Source organism: Pseudophryne corroboree, chromosome 3 (genome assembly GCF_028390025.1).
Source record: "Pseudophryne corroboree isolate aPseCor3 chromosome 3, aPseCor3.hap2, whole genome shotgun sequence".
In the NCBI taxonomy this organism is placed as follows: domain Eukaryota; kingdom Metazoa; phylum Chordata; class Amphibia; order Anura; family Myobatrachidae; genus Pseudophryne; species Pseudophryne corroboree.
This window is the reverse complement of record NC_086446.1, coordinates 712,230,005-712,257,349: the sequence shown is the minus strand read 5'-3', so window position 1 is coordinate 712,257,349 and position 27,345 is coordinate 712,230,005. Positions and strand designations below refer to the sequence as shown.

The 27,345-nt window shown below is 43.8% G+C and overlaps 1 protein-coding gene across 1 annotated transcript in view; it reads right to left on the bottom strand.

The window, feature by feature from the left end:
• The window catches only part of LOC135056673 (alpha-2-macroglobulin-like), a 174,711-nt gene extending 148,088 nt beyond the window's left edge, over positions 1–26,623 (bottom strand). The window contains exons 1-7 of the mRNA XM_063962123.1: positions 26,534–26,623; positions 23,301–23,484; positions 19,895–20,057; positions 18,437–18,489; positions 9,598–9,618; positions 7,171–7,324; positions 7,007–7,091 (exon numbers count right to left, since the gene is read on the bottom strand). Coding sequence (XP_063818193.1) covers positions 7,007–7,091; positions 7,171–7,324; positions 9,598–9,618; positions 18,437–18,489; positions 19,895–20,057; positions 23,301–23,484; positions 26,534–26,601 — 728 coding nt within the window. The 5' untranslated portion in view covers positions 26,602–26,623. The remainder of the gene's footprint in view (positions 1–7,006; positions 7,092–7,170; positions 7,325–9,597; positions 9,619–18,436; positions 18,490–19,894; positions 20,058–23,300; positions 23,485–26,533) is intronic.
• Between the last annotated feature and the right edge of the window lie 722 nt (positions 26,624–27,345).

The window sequence follows — 27,345 nt, the reverse complement described above, 5'->3', positions numbered from 1 at the left end:
GCAGTGACGTTTACACACATAACGCCTCCTCTACCGGTGACACACACGTAACGCCTCCTGAACCGGTGACACTTACACATGTAACTCCACCTGTACCAGTGCCGCTTACACACGTAATGCCCCCTGTAGCAGTGACGCTTACACACGTAACGCCCCCTATACCAGTGACGCTTACACATGTAACGCCCCCTATACCAGTGACGCTTACACACGTAACGCCCCCTGTAGCAGTGCCGCTTACACACGTAACGCCCCCTGTACCAGTGATGAAGAATTACTCGCCCCTCCCCCACTCAAGTAACTCTGGGCCCCATCTGCGGCACCCCCACACACCCCCTCCACCACCTGCTGTAGCTCCGGACCCCTCCCCCACCCGCAGCAACCCCGCACCCGCCCCACCACTGCATCCGCCCCTTCCCTACCCTGAGCACCCCCGAAACTGCTCCTCCCCCACCAGCAGTGGCTCCAGACCACCACCCGCGGCACCCACACACCCTCCCCCACCTGCGGCACCACCGCACCAGTCCCTCCCCCACCTGCGGCACCACTGCAACCGCCCCTCCGCCGGCATCCCATCCACATCTTCCCCACATCCACCACTCCCCCAACCAAAGCACCTACTAGGCATACTTGCCTACCTGACCCTCTCCATGAGGGAGAAAATGCTCTGTTGCTGGACTTTCCTGGTAATGTATGATTGCCATCCCCTGTGGTGAAACGCCTTTCTTATCAATTAACTAGCTCACCACAGGTGATGCCAATCATACATTACCAGGAGTCCAGGAACAGATCATTTTCTCCCTCATGGAGAGGGTCAGGTAGGCAAGTATGCTACTAGGTGATTCATCAGGCTCTGCGTGCACTGTTCACACCGTTGCAAGGGGCTTCCACCCCTTAACCATTGCACGCCCTTTGTCCGTGCAATATGTAACCACTCACACAATTATGATTGGATGCAATACTCCATATAATAAAAACATAGCATGCCACAAGGGTGTGCAAGGTTTAAGGGGGCGTAGCCCCTTACGACGGTGTGAAGAGCGCCCGTAGGGCGCAATGAATCACCTAGCATATATATATATATATATATATATATATATAAACAGATCCCACTAAGCATTTCCGATATGATAGGGAATGCTTAGTAGTGATTTCTGCAGAACAAGGAATTATAATACTGTAGTGTAGGAATTTCTAGAAAAAGTCAAGCATTATCCTTACATCTTATCTACTCTTCCAGAAGTACTAGATGTAATCAGGAACGGTTCTAGGCGTGAGCAAGCCAGGTGGGTGACTGATGCGCTGCTACCTGAGGGCGCAGCCGCAGTCACCCCGCAGGCGTCCGCCGCCCACCCGCACCTTGCATCCCGCACCATTGGCTGTGTGGGCACCCGCTGCAGCCGGCACCTTCCCCTTAGTGGCAGCCGGAGGCCGGAGTTCACTCCTGAGCTCCCGCTTCTGGCTTAGATAGTGTTCTGCTGTGCGGAGCTATGGGAGAAACGTCATGACATCTCTTCCATAGATCCGAGGAGCGGGTGATGAGTATTTTTGTGTGTGTGTATGTAAGCAGCGCTACTAGGGGGCATTTCTACTGGGGGCATCTCTACTGGGGACATCTCTACTGGGGGCATAACTACAGGGGGCATATATACTGGTGGCATCTCTATTGGGGGCATATATACTGGGGACATTTCTACTGGGCGCATAACTACTGGGGACATAACTAGAGGGGGCATATCTATTGGGGTCATATCTATTGGGGGCATATCTACTGGGGGCATAACTACTGGGGGCATTACTACTGGGGGCACTAGTAATGAGGGCATTGCGCAGGGGTCACTTAATAAGTACAATGTGTATAAGGGTCTACCTGGTGCAATGTGTATAAGGGTCTACCTGGTGCAATGTGTGTAAGGGGCTACCTGGCGTAACATGTATAAGGGGCTCTGCTCTACTGTGTTGTAATGTGTGTAATGGGCTCTAACATGGTATAAGGGTAGTGTCCCTTATTCCATGTTAGAGCCCCTTACACACATTACAGTAGAGCAGTAACTGTGTGCAATGTGACTGACGGATACTACTGTGGTGTGTAATGTGACTGACGGAAACTACTGTTCGGTATAATGTGAATTGGTATTATTCTGTGGCTACGCCCCTTCCCTATGAAGCCACGTCCATTTTTGGCGTGCACTAACCCTATTTTGCCTTGCAAGTGGGGCGCCAAATTAAACTTTCTCCCTGGACGCCACAAGGTCTGGAACTAGCCCTGTATATAACATCAAATGACAGTAAGTACAAGCTAATCATTGAAAAAATGTGTCAAGAATAACCACACAACTGAGTCAAATATTCAACTGGAATTTATGTAAAATATAACTTAAGAAAATCATACTACAGTGCCTTGCTAAAGTATTCACCCCCCTTGGCTTTTTACCTGTTTTGTTACATTACAACCTGTAATTTGTTTTGTTTTATTATCTGAATTTTATGTGATGGATCTGCACAAAATAGTCTAAGTTGGTGAAGTAAAATGAGAAAAATGTATATAAAAAATAATTTTTATAAATAAAAATGTAAAAACTGGCATGTGCATATGTATTCACCCCCTTTGCTATAAAGCCCCTCAAAAGTTCTGGTGCAACCAATTACCTTCAGAAGTCACATAATTAGTGAAATGAAGTCCACCTGTGTGCAATCTAAGTGTCACATGATCTGTCAGTATAAACACACCTTTTCTGAAAGGCCCCAGAGGCTGCAGCACCACTAAGCAAGAGGCATCACACCATGAAGACCAAGGAGCTCTCCAAACAAGTCAGGGAAAAAGTTATTGAGAAGTACAAGTCAGGGTTGGGTTATACAAAAATATCCAAATCTTTGATGATCCCCCGGAGCACCATTAAATCCATCATTCTCAAATGGAAAGAACATGGTACCACAACAAACTTGCCAAGAGAGGGCCGGCCACCAAAACTCACAGACCGGGTAAGGAGGGAATTAATCAGAGAGGCAGCACAGATACCAAAGGTAACCCTGAAGGAGCTGCAGAGTTCCACAGCAGAGACTGGTGTATCTGCGCATGTGACCACAATAAGCCGTACACTCCATAGAGCTGGGCTTTATGAAAGAGTGGCCAGAAAAGAGCCATTACTGAGTGTTAAAAATAAGAAGGCACATTTTGAGCTTACCAAAAGGCATGTGGACGACTCCCCAAATCTATGGAGGAAGGTGCTGTGATCAGATGAGACTAAAATTTAACTTTTCAGTCACTAAGGAAAATGCTATGTCTGGCGCAAACCCAAAACATCCCATCACCCCGAGAACACCTTCCCAACAGTGAAACATGGTGGTGGCAGCATCATGATGTGGGGATGTTTTTCAGCAGGAGAGACTGGTTAACTGTTTCGAGTCGAGGGAAAGATGCAGAGGCAGAACTCTGGGAGGCAACGGAGTCATCTGCCGCCGGGCTGCTGCTTTGAAGGGGGGCACCTCTCCTCCCATTCTGTGACACCATTGAATTAAGTTAATTGATACCGAAAATTTGTAGCGCTCAGTAACCTCAGAATGTTGTACGGGAACCTTATGAATGAAAATAAAATTCATTATTTTTACCACAATGGTATATGCAAATCAAAATATCAGTCAGCACACACTACAATGTGCATTGAATGTGCTGGTTAAATCACTGTCTCTGTAGTGCAGCGGTAAATCAAATTACCAGCAGATATTTGGGATGCCTTATTACTAAGTAGGATTATGAGTGCAAAGCGTAACTGATAATTTACTGTATGATTGAAATATCAGAATAAAGTCACAATTGGTTGTCTGCAGCAGTAATCTCTCGGGGAGTGAGTTGTTTTAGGATCTTTTTAGGGTCCAACTTGAAGAAAACAAGTCCTGTTAAGCTGTGACCCAGCGGTGTATGTGATAAACAGTCAGTGCAGAAAAGGTTCTACCAAAGCAGATTGCGGCGTCCGCATTCTGTCCGATAAGGTGGCAAGTACTAGTACCCATGGACAGAAAGCGGGACGCCGTAATCTGCTTTGGTAGAACCTAAAACAACTCACTCCCTGACCGGGAGATTACTGCTGCACAGTGACAACAAAGGGACATGACCTCGCGGGGTCGTCACTCCGGGGGCGTGCCAAGCATCTCCGGAGATGTTGGGCCGTATTGAGCTGCCCCCGGAGACTGTCACCAGCACTGTCGGCTCCTCTTCTATGACAGGAGCCGGGTGCTGTAGCAGACTTTCACACTGCAGCGCTCGGCTCCTGTCACTGCGGAGGAGCCCATAGTGTGGTGTCACCCCTTCTAGGCGTCACACCTGGGTGCGGGCCACACCCCCCTCACCCGGCTTGTGATGCCACTGCTGCTGCAGACAACCAATTTTGACTTTATTCTGATATTTCAATCACACAGTAAATTATCAGTTACGCTTTGCACTCATAATCCTACTTAGTAATAAGGCATCCCAAATATCTGCTGGTAATTTGATTTACCGCTGCACTACAGAGACAGTGATTTAACCAGCACATTCAATGCACATTGTAGTGTGTGCTGACTGATATTTTGATTTGCATATACCATTGTGGTAAAAATAAAGAATTTGCACTTTTATTATACGTTACTCATTTTCATTCATAAGGTTCCCATACAACATTCTGAGGTTCCTGGGCACTACAAATTTTCTGTATACTTGTATTTATAGATTGGTCACCCTTATTTGCAGCAGCTCACCAAATCATTTATTAGCCAGTGCGCTGGTACATCCCACTCTCTCTAAGTTAATTGATAGCTGCCGCTGTCTTTTCAGTGGCCGACTTCCTCACTGGTCCCTGTACCTTACAAACCACACCCTCTTTATTATACACGTTTTACAAGTGTCACACCCAGGATTAGAAACCACAACCTATTACACTGGAAGCAGACACCTTACTGATGAAGCTGTTTGCTCCTTTATAGGAAATATGAGAATTTTAACTATATGAAGCTACTTCTCTGACAATTACACTTAACTTCATATAATTAGCATTCTCATGCTTCCTCTACAGGAGCAAAGTGCTCCGTCAGTACAGTGTCTGCTGTTAGTGTAACAGGTCATGGGTTCTAATCCTGGGTATGAGTATGACTGCTAATAAATGTGTGACATATATTTATCTTGATATAGGAAATAGGGAAGCACCAATATTTATCTTGCCTCCGGGCAACTGGGACGAACTTATGCCACTGAAAGGTGCATGGTGTTAAATACAGGGATATTCTTGAGCAAAACCTGTTTCAGACTGCCTGTGATTTGAGACTGGGACAGAGGTTCACCTTCCAGCAGGACAATGACCCAAAGCATACTGCTTAAAGCAACACTCGAGTGCTTTAAGGGGAAAAATTTAAAATGTGTTGGAATGGCCTAGTCAAAGCCCAGATCTCAATCCAATTGAGAATCTGTGGTCAGAGTTGCAGATTGCTGTTCACAAGCGGAAACCATCCAACATGAAGGAGCTGGAGCAGTTTTGCCTTGAGGAATGGGCAAAAATCCCAGTGGCAAGATGTGGCAAGCCCATAGAGACTTATGCAAAGCGACTTGCAGCTGTAATTGCCACAAAAGGTGGCTCTACAAAGTACTGACTTTAGGGGGGTGAATAGTTATGCATGCTGATGTTTTCTGTTATTTTGTCCTATTCCTTGTTTGCTTCACAATAAAAAAAAAACATCTTCAAAGTTGTAGCCATGTTTAGTGAATTAAATGATGCAAACCTTCAAACAATCCATTTTAATTCCAGATTCTGAGGCAACAAAACATGAAAAATGCAAAGGGGGGTGAATACTTTAGCAATGCACTGTAATATTAAGAGACAAGGATTTGACAAACATTAGGAGTAAAGCCCTTATCTGTAGACATCATAAACTACATAGAACATTTTATTATTGATAGTTTAAGTTTGAGACTTAAAGTTTGTAAATATTTGCAGTGATTTATTCTAACCGAGATCAGATATCATTTGGGTTCCAGATGGCTATCCTCTAATTTTGTCTGTTTAAAAGTAATAGGGTGTACCTAATTGAATTTAGCTGTACTTTTTAATTATGAAAAAAAGCAAATTGATACTTTTTATATCAAAGTTGCTACAGTTCTCAATAATACTCCAGTATACAGAAAGAAAAGTAGACTGCCTTGAATAAATTGGGAAACAAAGGAGCTGTACTGTATGCATGCACTACTTGCCCAATTGAATCTTCTGCAAACTCAACCTATGTATCCAATAAGAAACATCAGAATCAGATTGCAGACTCATCAGGTTTAGATTAACTATGTGGAATGCATAATGGGGGGTCATTCCGAGTTGATCGTAGCCCTGCAAAATTTTGCAGGGCTACGATCATGACCATGGACATAGATGCCCAGCACAGGGCTATCCCGCCCCGCATGTCAGATTTGTCAAAGTAACGCAAACAATGGGGGTAATTCCAAGTTGATCGCAGCAGGAAAATTTTTAGCAGTTGGGCAAAACCATGTGCACTGCAGGGAGGGCAGATATAACATTTGCAGAGAGAGTTAGATTTGGGTGGGTGATTTTGTTTCTGTGCAGGGTAAATACTGGCTGCTTTATTTTTACACTGCAAATTAGATTGCAGATTGAACACACCCCACCCAAATCTAACTCTCTCTGCACATGTTATATCTGCCCCCCCTGCAGTGCACATGGTTTTGCCCAACTGCTAAAACATTTCCTGCTGCGATCAACTTAGAATTACCCCCAATGTGTATTATAAACTGCACAATTGAAGTTCCAGTTTTATTAATTTGATAACTTTATGCCAATTGAGTACTAAGCTAAGTTGTGTGATGGATGATGGGTGGCTCCTAGTTGATGGGTTTTGAAAGGTTACATTTTTATTATGAAAAAATATTCGTAGTTCACCAATTATTAAAAAATTATGAAATCATTACGGAATTCTCATGCATTCCTGTCTGTGAAGCTGTTACATAACTTTACTTATCTGTTCCACTTACCGTCCACATAACTGAGCTGAGAAGTGATCACTGTTAAACATAACATACTTCGGGAACTGAAGGGTGACCTCAAATTTTGGAAGAACTGTAGAGATAATTTGGGAAGAAGTCAGAGGTGACACAGGAACCCATTGTAAATATTGCAGCTTAGGAAGGTTCCTTACCATATTCCTCTACAGTGAATGTATGGACTGTGTTATCCACCCAAATAGAATATTCTCCCAGCTGGGGTTCGGAGGAGAGAGGAAGGGAACGCTCAGCCATTCCCTGATTGAGACTCACATTCAACCATTGACCAATCCGATTCTTGCTTGGATCCTAAGAGAAAACCTTTCATTCATTTCATAGGCCATGTCTCATTTTGTGTATGTCCAAATGGTTAATACCTAACAAAGGAGGATATTCAGTATCATACGCTAGTGAGATACGATCGCATCTCCCCGTCTGCCCCCGCAGTGCGCATACGCAGGACTCGCTCTGCATTTGTGCATGTTGGGGAGATGCAATCTCATCAGCGATGTAATCACAAATGAATTGCGATCGCATTGCGGCTGGCCAGTTGCAGTTTTGCTAAAATAGCAAAACTGCAACTGAAGCTGAATGAGGGCCAAAATACTGATCACAGAGGGGGTCATTCCGAGTTGATCGTAGCTGTGCTAAATTTAGCACAGCTACGATCATTGACACTGACATGCAGGGGGGATGCCCAGCACAGGGCTAGTCCGCCCCACATGTCAGTGCCCCCCCCCCCCCCCCCCCCCGGCAGAAGTGCACTTCAAGAGTAGCTCCCGACCAGCGTAGCTTTAACGTGCTGGCTACTCGTCGCTCATCGGCCTGCAGCGGCTGCGTGTGACGTCACGTATCCACCGCGGCCCGCCCCCCCAACGGTCCGGCCATGCCTGCGTTGGTTGGACTGCTCACCCTAAACGGCAGCTTTACGCCGCCGTCCAGCCCCCTCCCGCCCAGCGACCACCTCTGCCTCAGAGGCGATCACTAGGCAACGACGGCTGCCAAGCACCGGCGCACTGCGGCGCTGGCGCAGTTCCGACCCAATAGCTGCACTGCGACAAACTACAGAGAGCAATCGGGTCGGAATGACTCCCAAAGTACTGTACTACACTAATGTCAGCTCTGGCGCAAATTTTCCTAACTAAACCCACTGCGAAAACCCACTGAGTCTGCATAAAATGCGGAATCTAATAGGTTTCCCCATGCATTAAATGCAGAGGGTGAATTTAATGCAGATTTTCTGAAAACTCCTGCCTGTAAAGATTAGCGCACAGGGTTACCACAGCTAATTGAATCAGACAGTGCTGACAATTAGCTGTGGGACAGGCACTGCACAAAATTTAATCTCTCCCTAAGTGTTCCCCAGCATTACAATGTTATGGAATCTGGTATATGTTGGAAATGATAGACAATTGAAGTGGCCTTTACATTGGTGGATGTTTATTTAATACTTATTATAATATGCATTATTTTAATGGGACTGGATCTATCATTGTATGGCCAGTATCCTATTACCAATGGTAAATACCGCAAGGCAAAAACAAGTATTACTACGACAGGCTATCCTATTGTGGTCCACTTTTACCATGCGGTGTATTACCCTGTATCATAGAGAAACACATAGCTTCCGTGAAAAGCCAAGGACCTATGTGTTTCTGCGGCAGTCATTGCAGACTTTGAAATTACTTATCTTGACAAGCAGGATGCAGGTGGACCAAACCCCCATGAAGTGCCGGCGCCCAGAGCTAATAGGATAGCCTTGGCTGCAATTATTAGCTACAGTAATTCACCGCAGCTAATTGCATACTGGCCAAAGTCGTGGAGAATAACCCTAGTGCTATTAGTACAGGGTTAGTTCTTTTTAGTGTAGGGGGCCACATAAGTTTTGTTCAGGCTCCACTTACCCATGTACAGTGTACGCCTCTACCTGTCAATCAGGCAGTGGCGTTCGCATCCGTAAGATGTGTTCGCAGAACATTAACTTGTTGTTATCAGTCTGACCTTGGCCATGAGAAAAGCAATTGGTATGAATGGATCAGCAGAAAGGGGGCTCAAAAGCAGTATCTTGCCAGAAGTCCCACTGTGTCATTATCTGGCTCTTTGAGCACTATATAATAGGAGATTACATTGTAGCCAAAGATACCTTTAAGTAGCTACCGGGAAAAGCTACTGAGACAACTTTCACTACAGCAGTGGGGTCACAAGGGGGGTGTGGCCCACTACCGGGTGTCACCCCTCAGGGGCGACACCAAAGTGCCGACTCCTGCTCAGTGTAAACATTACGTGCACCAACCCAGCTCCTGTCACCCTGTAGAAGCCAGCACTGCAGAGATGCCAGTCTCTAGGGGCAGTCCGCATCTCCTAGACCCCGGAGTGACGAAAACCAGGCTTGGGAGGCTTGGCCCCACTCACTTCATGAAGCCACTCCCCTACCCATGAAACCACACCACTTTTGCGTCTGCGGCCACACTGGGTGTCCTTTAGGTAAGTGACTACAGTAAGATCCTCAATATATTTTAAATTGCAGATTTCATGAAATGTGTACTTTTTATTATTTAAATATATGTATTACAAGTTTTTACCTGCAGCTCAACAACTGGAAACTGAAAAAGAACACACAAAAAAGACATTTAAAAATATATCCATGTATTTACATTACAGCATTTGTGTTACTGACAATAGCAGCCTCTAGTACTTTCGGTGACTCTATAACGCTGTACAAATGTAAATTATAGCTAATGCTTTCAAATGTTTTTCACTTTAATGAAAAGTAATTATTTTTAAATAAATTGGATCAGATGAAGATACATGTACTGTACAATTTCTCAGTATTTCGGCAAAAGTATGAACATTCACAAGTAATTCACATTCATAACAAGTTTAACAATTTATTTCACCGGAATGCAGCAATATCTGCACATTTCTTCAGTTACCTATGGTAGACATTACCCAATCCTTTTTTATCACAAACTAAGGGCCCGATTCAGCATCACGGCTATTGTGCTACAATCGCTATGAAGCGATTTCAGCCTATCTGCACCTGCGTGTACACCGATGCGCTCATATGCAAGGTCTTAAACTGCATTCTCTTCAGAACATAGTCTAATTCCTTGCTGTGGGGGGCAATGCCGCATTATATGGGTGTTGATGCACCGTTTGGGGGGCATGGTCTGGACAACGCACAACTACAACCCATGCTGAATCATGGCCTAAGTTCCATTCTGCAAAGATAAATATTTCTTCCAAGTATTAGAGGTCTATGTATCACCATCCGCATATGATGATGTGGATGACATGTGATAAGAGCAACCAAACTCGCACTGCGATAATTGAGTACATTGAATGGATGTACTCTGTCCCTGCAATGCCTTTCCGCAGCATCATCGGGGTATTTCTATAAAAAAATACCCCGGTGTTCTGCTGCGTCCATCGCTATCGCCACCGCCAGGTTCCCCCTGCCATCACTACTACCCCCGTGCCGCAACCCCCCGCGCCCCCCCGGATTTTATATTTACCAGTGTGGAGGTGGATCGCTCTTCATACTCCTGAACTCTTTCCAGTATGATGAAGTGGGCCAGTGGGAACTAATGCCATCTCAAGGAGTCAGTTCCCACAACTCTCTTGCAGTGTGGATTAAAAATTTAAGATTTGACTGGAGAACTGAAGACTCTTTTGGCGGTGATATGCGTTATCCACATGGTACCCCTGTGCAGCAAGGACACCACTAGACCTGACCTGGAACAACTAGTATTGGAGATACCTGCTATGATCCCTCTTTTATACATTCAGGAGATCCCTAAAATATGGAGCTAACCCCATGAAAATTTGGGTTTTCGGGGACTTAGTCACAAATATTATTTGATAAATGGGCCCCACAGTGCTCACTGCTTTTCTTCCTACCATTCATTGATTGTACATGATGGAGGTACATTTGAAACAGGGACATCCTGATATGCAGACCTGCTGACTTCATACTTTTAGATGTATGGGTACTTTGATCATAGTTAATACTTTGTTATTGTTGTGTGCTGCTATACTGTGGTCATAAGATTCCCAGAGACATGCGACAGTACCTCTTGCACTAACATTATTTTCACTATTCGAGCTCACAGATTTCCTAAAAAAGGTAAAATGTATGCTTCTGCAGCCATACTTAATGATGTAGTAATTACTCTGTGATAAAACAAGCTGGCAATATTAGTATCTGGACACATGGATCTTGTAAGGTACAGAGACAGAAAACTGTGTCTCTGTAACCACATTTCCTATCTGATGTGCCATTTTTTTTATTTTTGTGAGATCAGAGCTATTGAGTAAATCTCTGTCCAGGCCATGGGCATTTTAAGAAAAGAGTGGACCCGGGTGCAGCCTTCGTTATGGGCCCCCTCCTCTTTGGCAGCTAGTAGACTCTGGCATAATGCCAGAGTCTATTGTGCATGTGCAGGTCTCCATGAGCATGGCGCCTGCGCCTTGTTCCCGGGTACACCTTCAGTGTGCATGCACAAATTACTCAGAAATGACCGTGGTGAAAACTTTCCGAGTGATTTGTGCCCACACTGCAGGGCCACTGCCGCGGGATTCCGGAGGGGTAGGTATACTATATGGGTGCAGTGTGTGCGGTGTGTGCACACCCTGCACTCAGGGCCGGTTCTAGACCTTGTGGCGCCGTAAAACAGAGTTGGTGCACCCAAAAATAGGGGCGTGGATTCATATAGAAGGGGCGTGGTCACAGTTATGCACCCTGTAGTTGTGCCCCCTGTAGTTGTGCCCCATGTAGCTGTGCCCCCGGTAGCTGTGCCTCCTGTAGCTGTGCCACCAGCAGTTGTGCCCCCAGTAGTTGTGACCCCAGTAGCTGTGCCCCCTGTAGCTGCGCCCCTTGTAGCTGTTCTCCCTGTAGTTGTGCCCCATGTAGCTGTGCCTCCAGCAGTTCTGCCCCCAGTAGCGCCACTTACAAACACACACAAAAAAAACAACACAGTACTTACCAGCCCCGCTCCTGCTTCCCGACTGCTGCTGTGCTGCCCTCCGTCTCTGGCCGCCCGTTCCTCTCTATGGGAGAGACGTCATGACGTCTCTCCCATAGCAGCGCCGCACAGACACTAGAGGTCAAACCGCTCTTGCCTGCACCCATTATAGAAATGCTTATGGTCCAGGCATATATAGCACTATGTTATACACAATCTGTTTTATGCAATTGAACAGGTCTGAGCAGGATGATATGTACAATCTGAACATTTAAATATTGGAACTAGGGGGTTATTTAGACCTGATCGCTGGGCTGCAATCTATGCTGTCCTGCGTTCAGATAATCGCTTCCTCCAGGGGGAGTGTAAATTCGCTGTGCAAGTGTGCGATCCAGTGTGTGCAGTCTCTGCGCAGCCCAGGACTTACTCCTACAGTGTGATGAGAACAGGCTGATCGGGGCCGGAGGTGACGTCAGATACCCTCCCTGAAAACACTTGGGAACACCTGCGTTTTCCAGGACACTCCCAGTAAATGGTCAGTTACCACCCACAAACAGCCTCTTCCTGTCAATCGGATAAATACTAACAGATGTGTTAGGAACAAGGCGCTATTGACAATGTATCATGTATTTGCAACAATTAAATGTTGCAGTATTTATAGTGCAATACCTGTGAAAAAAAGGGGGATTAGTAAATGTTTACAGCCCTTTTGAGTTTTTTCGGTCCTGCCGGGTTTTCTTGCTGCCGGCTCTGTGTCCCGCTATTGTCTTTATGCGGGATAGTCCAAAAAAACCTATCTCTCCCTATGCTACCCACCTTGTGCTTTTCAGTGGTGGGACGGGATCTTCACTCCGGGCGGCTTGGTGTCTTTTCTCCGCGGACGTAGCTTACTATGGTCGCGTCTTCTGTGTGCAGTGCTAAACTGCTGCGGCCGCTCCTGGTCCCGGCATCTAAGACGGACGGGTTAAAGTCTTTTTTTCTGTGCGCTCTGTTTGAATGGGAGTGCACGGACCGTAATTGCTTTCCAACGCGTTTCGGGCTGCACGCCCTTTATCGAGGATAACACTGGTTTAGCCTATCTGGAGAATGAGATACTTGAGGCCACTCACTTGAGGAGGGAGTGGCCTCAAGTATCTCATTCTCCAGATAGGCTAAACCAGTGTTATCCTCGATAAAGGGCGTGCAGCCCGAAACGCGTTGGAAAGCAATTACGGGACCAGGAGCGGCCGCAGCAGTTTAGCACTGCACACAGAAGACGCGACCATAGTAAGCTACGACCGCGGAGAAAAGACACCAAGCCGCCCGGAGTGAAGATCCCGTCCCACCACTGAAAAGCACAAGGTGGGTAGCATAGGGAGAGATAGGTTTTTTTGGACTATCCCGCATAAAGACAATAGCGGGACACAGAGCCGGCAGCAAGAAAACCCGGCAGGACCGAAAAAACTCAAAAGGGCTGTAAACATTTACTAATCCCCCTTTTTTCACAGGTATTGCACTATAAATACTGCAACATTTAATTGTTGCAAATACATGATACATTGTCAATAGCGCCTTGTTCCTAACACATCTGTTAGTATTTATCCCATTATCCTTTTTGTTCAGGGCAGCTGAAACACAAAAATCCAGGCACCAGCGCAGTTTTTCTTCTTTTTAAACGTCTTCCTGTCAATCACCTTGTGAACGCCCATGAGAATGGAACTTTCGCACCATCCTGTCACTGACAGGCAATGCCCTTTGTTGCTGTCTGACGCGCATGAGCATTGTGGTGTACTGTATACACATGCGCAGTTAGTACCTTTACAATTACAATTATTACCACTGTATGAGAAAAATGATACTGCCTGAGACATACAGTGCACACTTTCTGCTACAATTCCTACAAGAGAAAATAAGCACTAAGGGCAGAGCCGGCCATAGGCATAGGTAAACTAGGCAAATGTGTGGCATTATGTGTATAAGGTGATCTACTGTGTGGTGTTATGTATAGAAAGAGCACTATTGTGTGGTATAATGTGAATAAAGAGCAATATGGTGTGGTATAATATGAATAAGGGGCATTACTGTGAGGAGTAATGTTTATAAGGTAAAGTGGTACTACTGTATGATGCAACGTGAATAAGGGACACTCGCATGATAAAATATGAATAAAGTTGCAGTACTGTGTGGCATAGTTTTAATTGGGGGGTACTGTTGTGTGGCCATGCCCCTTCCCAGCAAGAACACGCCCCTTTTTGTCCTGTGCGCCGAATGTGTGCACTGATCCTACTTAAAATATAGGGGGTAGGAACACCAAAATAAGGACTGCTATGTGTGAGGGGTGATGGTGCTGGGAAAGGGGTACAGTGTCAGAATCAAGTGGTGGCGCTAGGGGGCACAAGCTAAAATCTTGCCTAGGGCATCATATTGGTTAGGGCCGGCTCTGACTAAGGGGGACATTTACTAAGCAGTGATAAGAGTGGAGAAGTGAGCCAGTGGTGAAGTTGCCCCATAAGCCAATCAGCACTGAAGTAACATCTATAATTTGTATACTATAAAATTATACAGAGCTGCTGATTGGTTGATGGGGCAGCTTCTCCACTGGATCACTTCTCCGCTCTTATCACTCCTTAGTAAATGTCCCCCAAGTCTAGACCAGGCATTCCCAACCGTTGTCCTCAAGGCACACCAACAGTGCAGGTTTTAGTGGTATCCAGGCTTCAGCACAGATGGTTAAATCAAAATAACGGAGGTACTAATCCAGTCACCTGTGTTCAAGCCTGGATATCACTAAAACCAGAACTGATAGTGTGCCTTGAGGACCGAGGTTGGGAATGCCTGGTCTAGACAATATGTTCTCTATACACCTACTGTATGATGAGGATACTGCTATATAATGTGCAATGTAGGATACACAAAAACCTATGAATTCTTGATTCAGAATATAGCTGTCTATGTTTGGAAATACTAAACACACTGTATTAAGAAAATATCTAGTATTTTATTTATACAAACATTCCGGGTTATTTGGTCTATGCAGTGTCAGCATATGATTAACAATGAATAAAAAATTCACCATTACCAACCAAGGGACACTAACCAATTTATTTAAGAAAAATATTTTTGATACAAAAAAACTAAATAATATTTAACATAAAAATAATTATCGAAATACATATACAGTATATATATATATATATATATATATATATACCTACATATAGATAGATAGATAGATGGATAGATAGATAGATAGATAGATAGATAGATAGATAGATAGATATTATACAGATATTAACTTCTAATCCCAGTCATTGACCTTTAAACCACCTTTTAACATATATCCAATAAAGGTTGTATTTCAACTTAAAAACTTTTTCTATGCGTAGTTACCTTAAATATTTATGGGAAGAGTACTCCCGAAAAAGAGTCTTCTTTTATCCAGTCTAATATTATATTTATATCTGACTCGGGAGCACCACTGACCCATTTATTTCTAACACAGGTATCATCATATCATTTTTGATACTCCTAATAAATAGTAAAGGCTAGTCAGTATAACCTACAATATTTTCATCTCCTCATATATTCCTGGCAATATATTTAAGGGGTTGTGACTGAAAAGCCAGCAAAAAGGATGCCTGCAGTCTGAAATCCCTGACAAACCTTGACCTACTGACTGTCGACCATCTGGTGTCGACCTATTAATCGTCTGTTTACAGTCTATCTTACATCCGGATACAAGTTTGCTGAATATGGGGCAGTCACATCAGACCTCTAATGCTGTATAGACCTGTTACTTAAAACATTGGGAAACTAGTGTTTCTGCATGTGTAAGGGGCTATAGGTGATGATGAACACTTAATGCCCCTATATTATATAAAAAAAACAAGTTATTACAGTTTTTTTTACATATTTTATTAACTTTTTATATATATTTTTAATCAAATATACCTTATTGATCTTATTATAAATATTTTCAGATCACTCTGCATCTATGACTGGGGCCCTCATTCCGAGTTGTTCGCTCGCAAGCTGCTTTTAACAGCTTTGCACATGCTAAGCCTCCGCCTACTGGGAGTGAATCTTAGCTTATCAAAATTGCGAACGAAAGATTCTCAAAATTGCGAATAGACACTTCTTAGCAGTTTCTGAGTAGCTCCAGACTTACTCGGCATCTGCGATCAGTTCAGTGCTTGTCGTTCCTGGTTTGACGTCACAAACACACCCAGCGTTCGCCCAGACACTCCCCCATTTCTCCAGCCACTCCCGAATTTTTCCCAGAAACTGTAGCATTTTTTCACACACTCCCAGAAAACGGCCAGTTTCCGGCCAGAAACACCCATTTCCTGCCAATCACATTACGATCACCAGAACGAAGAAAAAACCGTGAGTAAAATACCTAACTGCATAGCAAATTTACTTGGCGCAGTCGCACTGCGGACATTGCGCATGCGCATTAGCGACTAATCGCTCCGTTGCGAGAAAAAAATAACGAGCGAACAACTCAGAATGACCCTAGTTTTAAGAACTAAAAGTAATATTGCAACATTATTTATATTGCAACATTATTTATATTTCAACATTATTGCAATATTGCACCATTAATTATATTGCAACATTATATGTGAATACATTAGGTGGAAGCGTTCCACATTTCTGCTAATTACTTTATTTGCACAAAGTTGTTTGATACAGATGATTAGATGGCCTATTTACCATTGTGGTGATAAGGTACATTTTTAAATCACTACCTCTTGCCACAATAACTGCTTACAGATTATCAGCAATCTAACAATAATATCCTGAAGAAATACAGGGCCACTGGCTGCATTTATCCTCAATTGAGCACTCTGATGCGATTTGCAGTAAGTGTACCGTCTTTTCTAAGTTTAATCTGCATCCTGTCATTTCTGCTGATTGACCATGTACTGTATATGCAATATGTTATTATGGATTCACAAGCTTTGCATTTTTTTATACAGTATATGTATTTGCAGAGAGAGTTTTAGATTTGGTTGGGTTATATTGTTTCTGTGCAGGGTAAATACTGGCTGCTTTATTTTTACGCTGCAATTAAGATTTCAGTTTGAACAAACCACACCTAAATCTAATGCTCTCTGCACATGTTACATCTGCCCCACCTGCACTGCACATGGGGGGTAATTCAGATCTAATCGTAGCAGCAAATTTGTTACCAGTTGGGCAAAACCATGTGCACTGCAGATGTGGCAGATATAACATTTGCAGAGAGAGTTAGATTTGGGTGGGTTATATTGTTTCTGTGCAGAGTAAATACTGGCTGCTTTATTTTTACACTGCAATTTAGATTTCAGTTTGAACACACCTCACCCAAATCTAACTCTCTCTGCACATGTTATGAAGAGCGAGTGCTAAATAGCGCAAGTGACTGTGAACTTCCAGGTAGTAGGATTGTATGATCCTTGCACAATTTAGTTAGGAAAGCAAACAGTTAACAGGTTGGGAGCAGGAGGCTATTAGAATAGTGGGAGTGTTTTGGGAGGAGCTAGAGGACACTTTGTGGAGGAAGGAGTATTCTTCTTCCTCTTTCTCTTTTGGATTTACCACCCTCCCTCCTCAAGTCACCTTTTTGCCCCACCCTTTTTTTCTTTTTCTTTGCTGGTTGGGGTTTGTCAACCTATAGGTGGCAGAAAAGAATGGCAGTACAGTTGCTATTGCACTGCTGTTCGGAGGGCGAGCTTTGCCCAATACATTGTATACTCTGGCCATCCTTAACGGGGTCATTGGGCTTGGCTGTCTGGCCGGCCCTATTATATTGTATTGGGAAAAGAGTTGGAGCCTCAGCATTTATTGGCATAGCCAATAAGTAATATATAGTCATGTCGTGGACATGTGTTGTGGCAATAAGTGGTAATGTCACTGGTGATCTTGCCGTTCTTTCTTATTGCCACCATACTTAGTTTAAGTATTATAAATAAATAACGGTTTACCGATTTTAATGGCATTTCAGTGGTCTGTGTCATTATTTCTAGATAAGTTAAATTAGTTATTATTTAATAAATAAGGTTATTGTGTGATGGTGTCATTCAATCCACCATCTGCCAATAGAAAGTTTATATCTGCCCCCCCACCCCCTGCAGTGCACATGGTTTTGCCCAACTGCTAACAATTTGCTGCTACGATCAGGTCTCAATTACACCCATGGTTTTGCTTATAAAAGGAACATTTTGCTTTTGCGCTCAACCTTGAATTAGGACCTATGTGTTATATACTCCATGTGCTACTTTTCTAAGGATTTTTCTATCTTTCGGTCTGTCTGTCATCAGATCTATCTATCTATCTATCTATCTATCTATCTATCTATCTATCTATCTATCTATCTATCTATCTATCTATCTATCTATCTATCATCCGATATATGTGTGTATATTTTTTAATATGTGGCTCTTCAATGACATGAATCGTTTTTGTTTTTCTGAATGTCTGTATCTGAGCTTACCTGTCTATTCTCTGGCTGCAGATCTTCATTAAGAGAAAGAATTCTGAATTTCACTGCAAAAGTATAAATACGGGGTAAATGTATAGTTCTAAAATTATTTAAATAGGTTCCTATGTATTAAAAAGTAACTACCAATATTTAGTTAATCAACAAGTGGATTTTAATGTTTTATTTTAAATTACCGTCCACCATCTACAATTAAGATTACTTAAATGTACTTGTTAAAAAGCCATAATATAGAAATTATGTTTAGATCAAAAAGTTTAGGTGCAGCTAATATTACAGCCAACATTCCTCTGATCAAAGCATAATACAAAATTAGAAACCAGAAAAATTGAACGTACACAGAAACTACTATTAACTGTGGAGGTGCGGATATATAACAAGGGTGACAACAGATATACCCAAACCCAAACCCACTATTATACTGCACTTTGCCGTTATATTATAGGGTCTGCCATATCCTTGTTATGCATCTGGTTATGTGATATAGGGGTAAATGTATGAAGCAGGTATAAGTGTGGAGAAGTGAGCCTGTGGAGAAGTTGCCCATGGCAACCAATCAGCATTGAAGTAACATTTATAATTTGCATACTATACAACTGTACTGAGCAGCTGATTGGTTGGCATGGGCAACTTCTCCACAGGCTCACTTCTCCATTCTTATCACTGCTTCATACATTTACCCCATAATACTGAATGTGTATATAAAGCAAAAACAAATGTTGATTTTATATCAGTTTACAAGTGTATTCCCACATAAAACATGGAAAACAAAATAAAAACATGAGGACATAACTGGGATTGTGCATGCAGTAGAGGTAAGTGGCGCTTATTGATGTAAGTGATACAAATTTGTCATTGATTTTCATTCTATTTTCAGTTGAAAAGAAAAAGAATAAAAAAGCTGGGATATAATGAAATCTGAGTTTGGCAGCTGTGAAGGATGCCGACCAAAATCAAATGTTTTTTTTAAAAGGGGTAATCATGTACAAGGCTAAACCATACCTTATGCATGATTGCCCCTTTAAAAACACATCCGAGTTTGGCCGGCATCCCACACAGCTGACGAACTCAGACTTCATTACATCCCTGCCAAGGACCGGACTGCCCATCTGGCACTTCTGGCAAATTCCAGAAGAGCTGATGGGCTGGTCCTGTCACACAGAGAGCTGGGAAGGCTGCACGCAGCACAGCCCCTGGCTCTCTGTCTGGCCGCTCCCCCGCCTCCCCTCCCATCTCCATGGTAATGGGGGTGTGCCGCGATTCCATGCCCCCTCACTCGCAGCACACCCCAATCTTTTAGTGCCCATGTGCCCCCATTTACAGAGTGCACGCGCGTGCACACACATGCCAGGGCCGGTTTCAGCCCCCAGTCCGCCCCTGTCCCAGCCTATATGTTGCATTAAAGTTGGTATTAATAAGCGTTTCTGCGCCTTCTCACAAGTGAGGAATTACCAGTTTGTCCTGGTTTGTACACAGCTTTGTCTGTCTGGACCAGAACACTGGTTCTCTCCTTCTTCACAAGAACTTTAGTACTCTTGGCGATTTTCTTTTTTGCATTGTAAATGGAGACTGTCATTGTGCCGACCTGGTCTTCACCTTCAGATGGATGAGGAACCTGTAGAAATGAACAGAGTGTTATAGCTATGAATTAGACAGAACTTGAATTGTCTCATACATACCATAACTAAAAAATGTATTCAACCGCTTTGGTAGTTTCCTTGCTTCATTATCTTATATAATTGAATCCAAGGAGATTTTGTCTAGAATTTTTACCCCTGAATAACACAAAATAGCCAATAATAGCAAATATAAATAACTGTAGATACAAATAAAAAACAGACAATAATCGACCACAGAAACTTTTTGCATTTTTAATTAAGTTATACTGTACCTTAATAAATCCTGCTGTACTCCTTTTTTTAACAGACATATCATTAATTGATTTGCATACGGTGGATTCAATTTAAGAGTTTCAACTGATTTCAAAATAACTGTGACTGTCTGGAAGATATCACACTGTTGGATTGGGTGCTGGATTGTTCCTCTTCTGTAGAGTTTCCACCAGAAGATCAAATAGCATTCTAACAAGTATAAAAAATTGCTGGTAGTGGATGCACTATTGCGCAGACTCCATGTTGGTTCCTACGGGGAGGCTTCATTCCCTAATCAAGATGGCAAGATCTTCTGCAAGATCAAATATCGACAAGCCACCTAAGAGTTATGATGAGGAATTTGCTAATATACAGTAGCATTCAGTGAGCCTCACAAAATCCAGAAGCCATAAGGGGCATATGCATCAACACTTGGAGAGTGATAAAGTGGAGAGAGATAAACTACCAACCAGTCAGCTCTTGTCATTTTTCAAACACAGCCTGTTACATAACATGGCTGATCGGTTGGTACTTTATCTCTCTCCATGCATTGATGCATATGCCCCTAAGTCTAGTTCTGACTGGTGGAGTGGAGACTGAAGGTGGGTACACACTGGACAGATATATCTGCAGATCAATTGATCTGCAGATATATCTATGGACGGATCGGGCAGTGTGCTGTGCATACACACTGCCCGATCCGTCGGGGACTGACGTCATGAACTGGGCGGGCGTGTACACACGCCTGCCCAGTTCAGCTGTCAATCACTGCCGGCCGCCACAGCATGTGTACGGGCGGTCCACCGACTGCCCCGTACACACGCAGCGACGCGCCAATATATCGGTAGATATATTGGCTGTCGGCTGTGCTGCGGGGCCGCCGCGATACGTCTGTGAACGACGGAGCTCACAGACGTATCGGCCGTACACACTGGCCGACGGACCCGTGATATATCGGCCGTTCAAGAGAACGGCCGATATATCGGCTAGTGTGTACGGGCCTTTAAAAGCCTGAAGTGTGAAAGACATCAAACATTGTAACAGTCCCAAGTTTGTGAGTTGAGAGACTGTTGCTAACTTGCTATGGTCCATACTGTAAGTGAGGGGACTTTAACTGATACATCTAATAAGAAAAACAAATGAAGGTCATGAGATACATTGATGTTTACTTATGTGCTTAACCCTGTTTTCTTTTGATTTCGCTATGAGAAAGTTTTGATTGGATTGTGTAACATGCAGAAGCTTTTAGAAAGGGGTTGTTGAAAGTAGAGTGCACTACAACGTCAACTCCATGTTGTGTCCTACAGGTAGGCTTCAATCCCTAACCAAGATAGCTACTGAAATTAGTTTTGTGCCTACCTTCTGCCATTTTGTTATGTATGAGTGACCCAGTGGTACATAGCTCCAGTGAGATCCACGATGTACCTGCTCCAATAGTGTGTCCAGAGTAATCCAGCACCGCTACCCTCATCCGGATGGTGAGCTGTATAACATCCTGTTCTGCTCAAGCTCCACCCCATCTATCCAATGTGTATCTAAGTGAGTGCGGCTGTATTCGTTAGTACTTCAATAAACCACTCCACTTTGTTAAGCACTGGGCATTTCATAGTTTTGAGGCACTCGCTTGTGTGTACAGTTACCTCACTCTATCATTAAGCCTCATTAACCATCATTTATCATTAACCATTAGCGCATGTGAAGCTTCTGCCCAGAAAAGAAGATTTACACCCACTGGAGCCATTGCAAGCTTATTCGCAACTGCCTATACATACAATGACTGTATTCAAAAACAAGGAACATTGAGGGTAGCCTAATAACTACGTAGACTGGACACATCAGTAGTGACACAGGCACTATATTTTTGTACATACATTATCGCAGCTGATGGCATGGCCATGACGCGTTTGCTGCCACTGCTTGCAACTGCCCCCCAAAACAGTCCCTTCCTGTCAATAACTCTCAGTGTGAGCGCAATAACACCTCGGTGCATTCACAGTGCGACTGGGGTACATGCATATTCTGCACTATGGGGGTCATTTTGAGTTGATCACTAGCTGCAGTTGTTTGCAGCGCAGTGATAAGGCTAAAAATCATCATTTCTGTGCATGTGTATGCCCTGCAATGTGCACACGCGACGTACGGGTACAACCTCCATTGTGGTTTTGCACAGGTTCTAGCAAGGTTTTCCTTTGCACTGGCGGCTGCAAGAAGATTGACAGGAAAGGGGCGTTTCTGGGTGTCAACTGACCGTTTACAGGGAGTGCTTAGAAAAACGCAGGCGTTCCAGGGAAAACGCAGGCATGGCTGGGCGAATGCTGGGTGGCTGTGTGACGTCAAAAGCCAACCCTCCAACGTTGGAATCAATGCAGACAAAGAGTAAGTCTAGGACTGGTCTTGTTTTGCACAAAATGTTTTTGCAGGCGCTCTGTTGCACAGGCGTTCGCACTTCTGCTAAGCTAAAATACACTCCCCAGTGGGCGACGACAAATCGTTTGCAGTGCTGCTAAAACTAGCTAGCAAGCGACCAACTCGGAATGACCCCCTTAATCACTCCATTGTGGGAACATCAGCACTGCTTACTAACATGTATCAGGCCCTTAGTTCTCTACAATCCTGTGGGTGTGCAGCTGTGGTGTGAATAAGCGCCATGCAGCGCTAAAGTACAAAGTTGTTACTCTAGGTCTGTAACCTGCAACATGGTGAAACACCCTTCTCATCAATTTATCATTTGAGCACAGGTGACAGCAATCCTACATTTGTACCTGATGGAAGGGGTCATGTTGGAGGGTTTAATGGTGTAATCTTACACTATATGTTGGAAACATGACAAATAAATACACATCTACAGTATATATATATATATATATATATATAAGAAAATCAATTTTTTATAGCCACTGTATGGAGTCATATCCAGCCTAGGTGCAATGCTGGAGGATAAGATGGTGCATACGTTCCTCGCTCCAACTGTCACTTTGAGAGTTTACCTTGAGTGGAACACAGCTAAATACTGAGTCCTCCTGGAAGTTTCTGTCTATGAGTGTTGTGTTCTTGTCATCCAGAGTTAGAGATAGCTTCACCCTGCTCTCTCCCTGAGCTCCTTCCAGGTGTATACAGACATGTTCTGTATGTTGGGAGCGAAACTCAGAGGGAAAGATGACAGCATAATGCCTGAGGATGATAAATAGGGAGGGTAGGTTACACATATCATATGTGGTGGCTTTATAGAGAAGCAGCTAAATGATTATTATGATGTAAAATGAGAACATGTGAGAGTACTATAGCAAACTACTGTATAAGCCTGGAATGATCACAATAAAAAAATGCTACGTAGTTCTAAAATGTAAAAGGTTTAACTTATTTCTTTTTTCAGTGCTAGATTTATTTTTATATCAGTGATTCTCAAACTAGTATTCAGACCACTACAAATATATATATTTTTTGTTTTGTAATTCTCCCGATAGTACATGGTATGTCACTACTGAATTTCGGTTCCTATACCGTATATTAAACAGTTTTATAATGGTATTCACAAAAATATATGTAAAAGTCTCAGGTGTGTACTGGAAGATATTTCAATTTATGTGGTAATGTTGAGCTGATGTTGACACATATACAGAATATACATACTTTGGATGATAAGGAGGTAGGGCTGATTGAGGGGCCCTAATACATGACTTCCAGTGTGGTAGGGGGTATTTAATATGTACGGGAGGGGTGGATAGTTGTGTGGACTTAATGGGGGAGATTCAAATGTTTGAAAAGTTGGTTGGGTGTCTGTTTTTTCCTGTCTATTAGATAGGAAAAAACAGACACCCAACTGACTTTTCAAACATTTGAATCTCCCCCAATATTCATCCTTTTCCGGTGGGAGGGCAGTTTGCTTGACCGCAGATATATCCGATCCCTGGTGGTGGATTTCTCACCTTTCAGGGGTACTGGGGTCTTGAGGATTGGGGTTCAGGAGCAAGAGCAATCCACCAATGAAAATATAAGACTGCATCCCAGGTGTGTGTAGATAGTGCAGGTACTGGCACTGGAAGGCTGATATCTCCTGTTCTGGGCATAGTAAAGTCAAGCTCCCAGTGTCCACCAAAAGGGCAAATAGGGTACTCTCAGCCTATTGCCATTAGAATCTTGGGGCCCCTTGGAAACTGCCCATTAAGCTCAATAGAAAAGATGACTTTCCCCCTTACTCCCATTTCACATCATGATGGTAGCTTACCCCAGCATTATGTGAAATGGGGGCCTAACAAACCAGGCTTGTCAGGCCCCCACAAAAAATGAATCACACTCTGGGGGCATGGTCTACCAAATATGTATCTGTCCATTTCACGTGTGCAAGAAGTTCTGCAGAGAGACATCAAAAAGTTGGGAGGTTTGCCAAATGGGGCTATTAGGTGCAATTACAGTAAAAGGTATATGAGCACATCTGTAAATGGAATAAAGACATTGTCAAATATTTTAGTTTCCTTCTGGGATGTTGGTTTGGGTTTTAATACTGTAAGTTCCATTATACAGTTCATAGGCATGAGGCCAGTCTTGTTATATGAGAAAGAGAATTCCACACTGTCCTCTAAACAAGAATAGTAGCATGTATTATGTGAGAGTGGTACCATCGGTGCAGATCTCGGGGGATGCAGGAGGGTCGAGTTGGTTGGAATTATGTAATAGCAATGGGGTGGGTGCAACCTGAACTGCGGTGAGGTCAATGGCTGGGGAGGCACTGGCTAGTATCAGAGCCAGATCTACACACACCTATAAGAACCCAGTGGTTCATTTGGTTATTATACATATTACAGCGCTGCAAATTTAGTGAGTTTGACTATAAAACTGATTATAATAATATGAACATTATATTTCTAAGCTGTAAATGTTTGTATTAGTCTAATAATTTTTATAGTCAAAACTCTGGAACATGACTGGGAGTATGCCAGGTGAGGCTCTGCTCCCCTGCCTACCCTGACTGTACGTCACTGGGTGCAAGTCCGATGCTTATGCGAGGTAGGTGGCTGTGTAGAGTGCCAGACTAGTGAGGGCGCTGCGTTCATTCAGTGGGATTTGGAGCTGTCCGACAGAAAGTGCTGTACTCAGAGTGGACAGAGCCGGGGTGGAGGAAGGGTTGTCACATGGCCGGGAAGAACATTGTAGCTCTGTGATTCTGCTGTACTGCTCCAGGTCTGAGGTAAGTGCCTGCTGCTTGCACTGAGAAGCATAGACCATGGGTACTGTACCTCACACAGAGGGGAACAGGACATAGCTAACTTCAACAAGAGACTGGTGTCCATTGTCACCACTGCCTCAGTCACCCACTACATCCCTGCCACCCCTGCCTCCCCAGTCACCAAATACATCTCTGTCACCCCTGCCTCAGTCTCCTACTACCTCCGTTTCACCCTCCGTGTCACCCCTGCCTCAGCCTCCCACTACCTCCCTATCACCCTGTCTCCCCAGTCACCAACTACATCCCTGTCACCCCTGCCTCAGACTCCCACTACCTCTGTGTCACCCCTGCCTCAGTCACACACTACCTCCCTGTCACCCCTGCCTCATCAGTCACCCACTATCTCCCTGTCACTCCTGTCTCCCCTGTCACCCACTATCTCCCTGTCACCCCTTCCTCAGTTACCCACTACTTCCCTGTCACTCTGCCTCAGTCATCCACTACCTCCCTGTCACCCCTGCCTCATCAGTCATCCACTACCTCCCTGTCACCCCTGCCTCCCCAGTCACCGACTATCTCCCTGTCACCCCTGCCTCAGTCACCCACTATCTCCCTGTCACCCCTGCCTCAGTCACCCACTACCTCCCTGTCACCTCTGCCTCATCAGTCACCCAGTATCTCCCTGTCATCCCTGCCTCATCAGTCACCCACTATATATCTGTCATCTATAGCTTCAATACAAACTACAGTAAATTGCTAAGATCAGAGATCTATAAATTTACACTTTTACTGATTTCTACTAAGTTCCTTACAGTGTTTCTCTGAGGGTGATTTGAAACGCAAAATTAGGAAAACATTGTAGTTATTATTATTATTATTATTATTATTATTATTTTTTTCATATGTAAAAGCACCAAATATAACATGGTAGAGTGTTTACAATAAAATAAAGTAGTTTTATGTACTAAAGATATTGTTTTCAACAAACTACATAAAAGACAATGTATTTGTGCATTCAGCTAGATACACAGTACATACACACATATGATAACTCACAGTGATGCTTCCAGCGTCCAGGAGATCTGCAGCAGGATAAGCCCTACATACAAGGTGTAGGACCCCATGTTTCAGGACTACAGCTCAGACTGAATGTTCACATTTGTAACTATGTTATATTATCACCACACACCCACTCACAGTATTGTGTAGCAGTACACAAGATGGACATTGAACACAGCACAACCAATATTTGTAAAGAATGTTTGGTTAGCCCACAATGTTTGGATGGGCAGTGGATTTCCACATAGCTAAACAAAGCGATTTTTGTTAAGGATACATTTTGGCTGACTTTAGGCAGAGTGAGCAATGTTTTCAGGCAAAACACTGCTAAACTAGCTCGTTATCTGGCTTATGCTGAACAGTAAACATTTTAAGATGAACATTAAAAGCCCTACCCACCTTCAGATGTCTTACATCACTGGCTTTTCTATAATGGGTGCAGTGTGTGCCGGTGTACACGGGCTCCTGGGTCCAGAAGGGGCCCCCACCGCACACACTGCACCCATTTCTTCTATACTCACCCCTCCGAAATCCAGCGCCGGCATCTGCAGCGCCATTAGAACACAGTGAAAATGGCCCAGCAGCAATTTTCACCTAGTTCTGCGCATGCACAGTAGAGAAATCTCAGGGAAAATGGCCACCACGCCATTTTCCCAGAGATCTGCACATGCGCAGTAGAGTCTGAGCCCTCTAGTGCTCAGACTCTACAGCGCTCCGGGCAGAGAGGAGGAGGCCCGACGGAGGAGGCTGAACACGGGCCTCCTCCTCTCTTAAAACGCCCCGCTTACATCTTTTAGTTTTCAATGTTT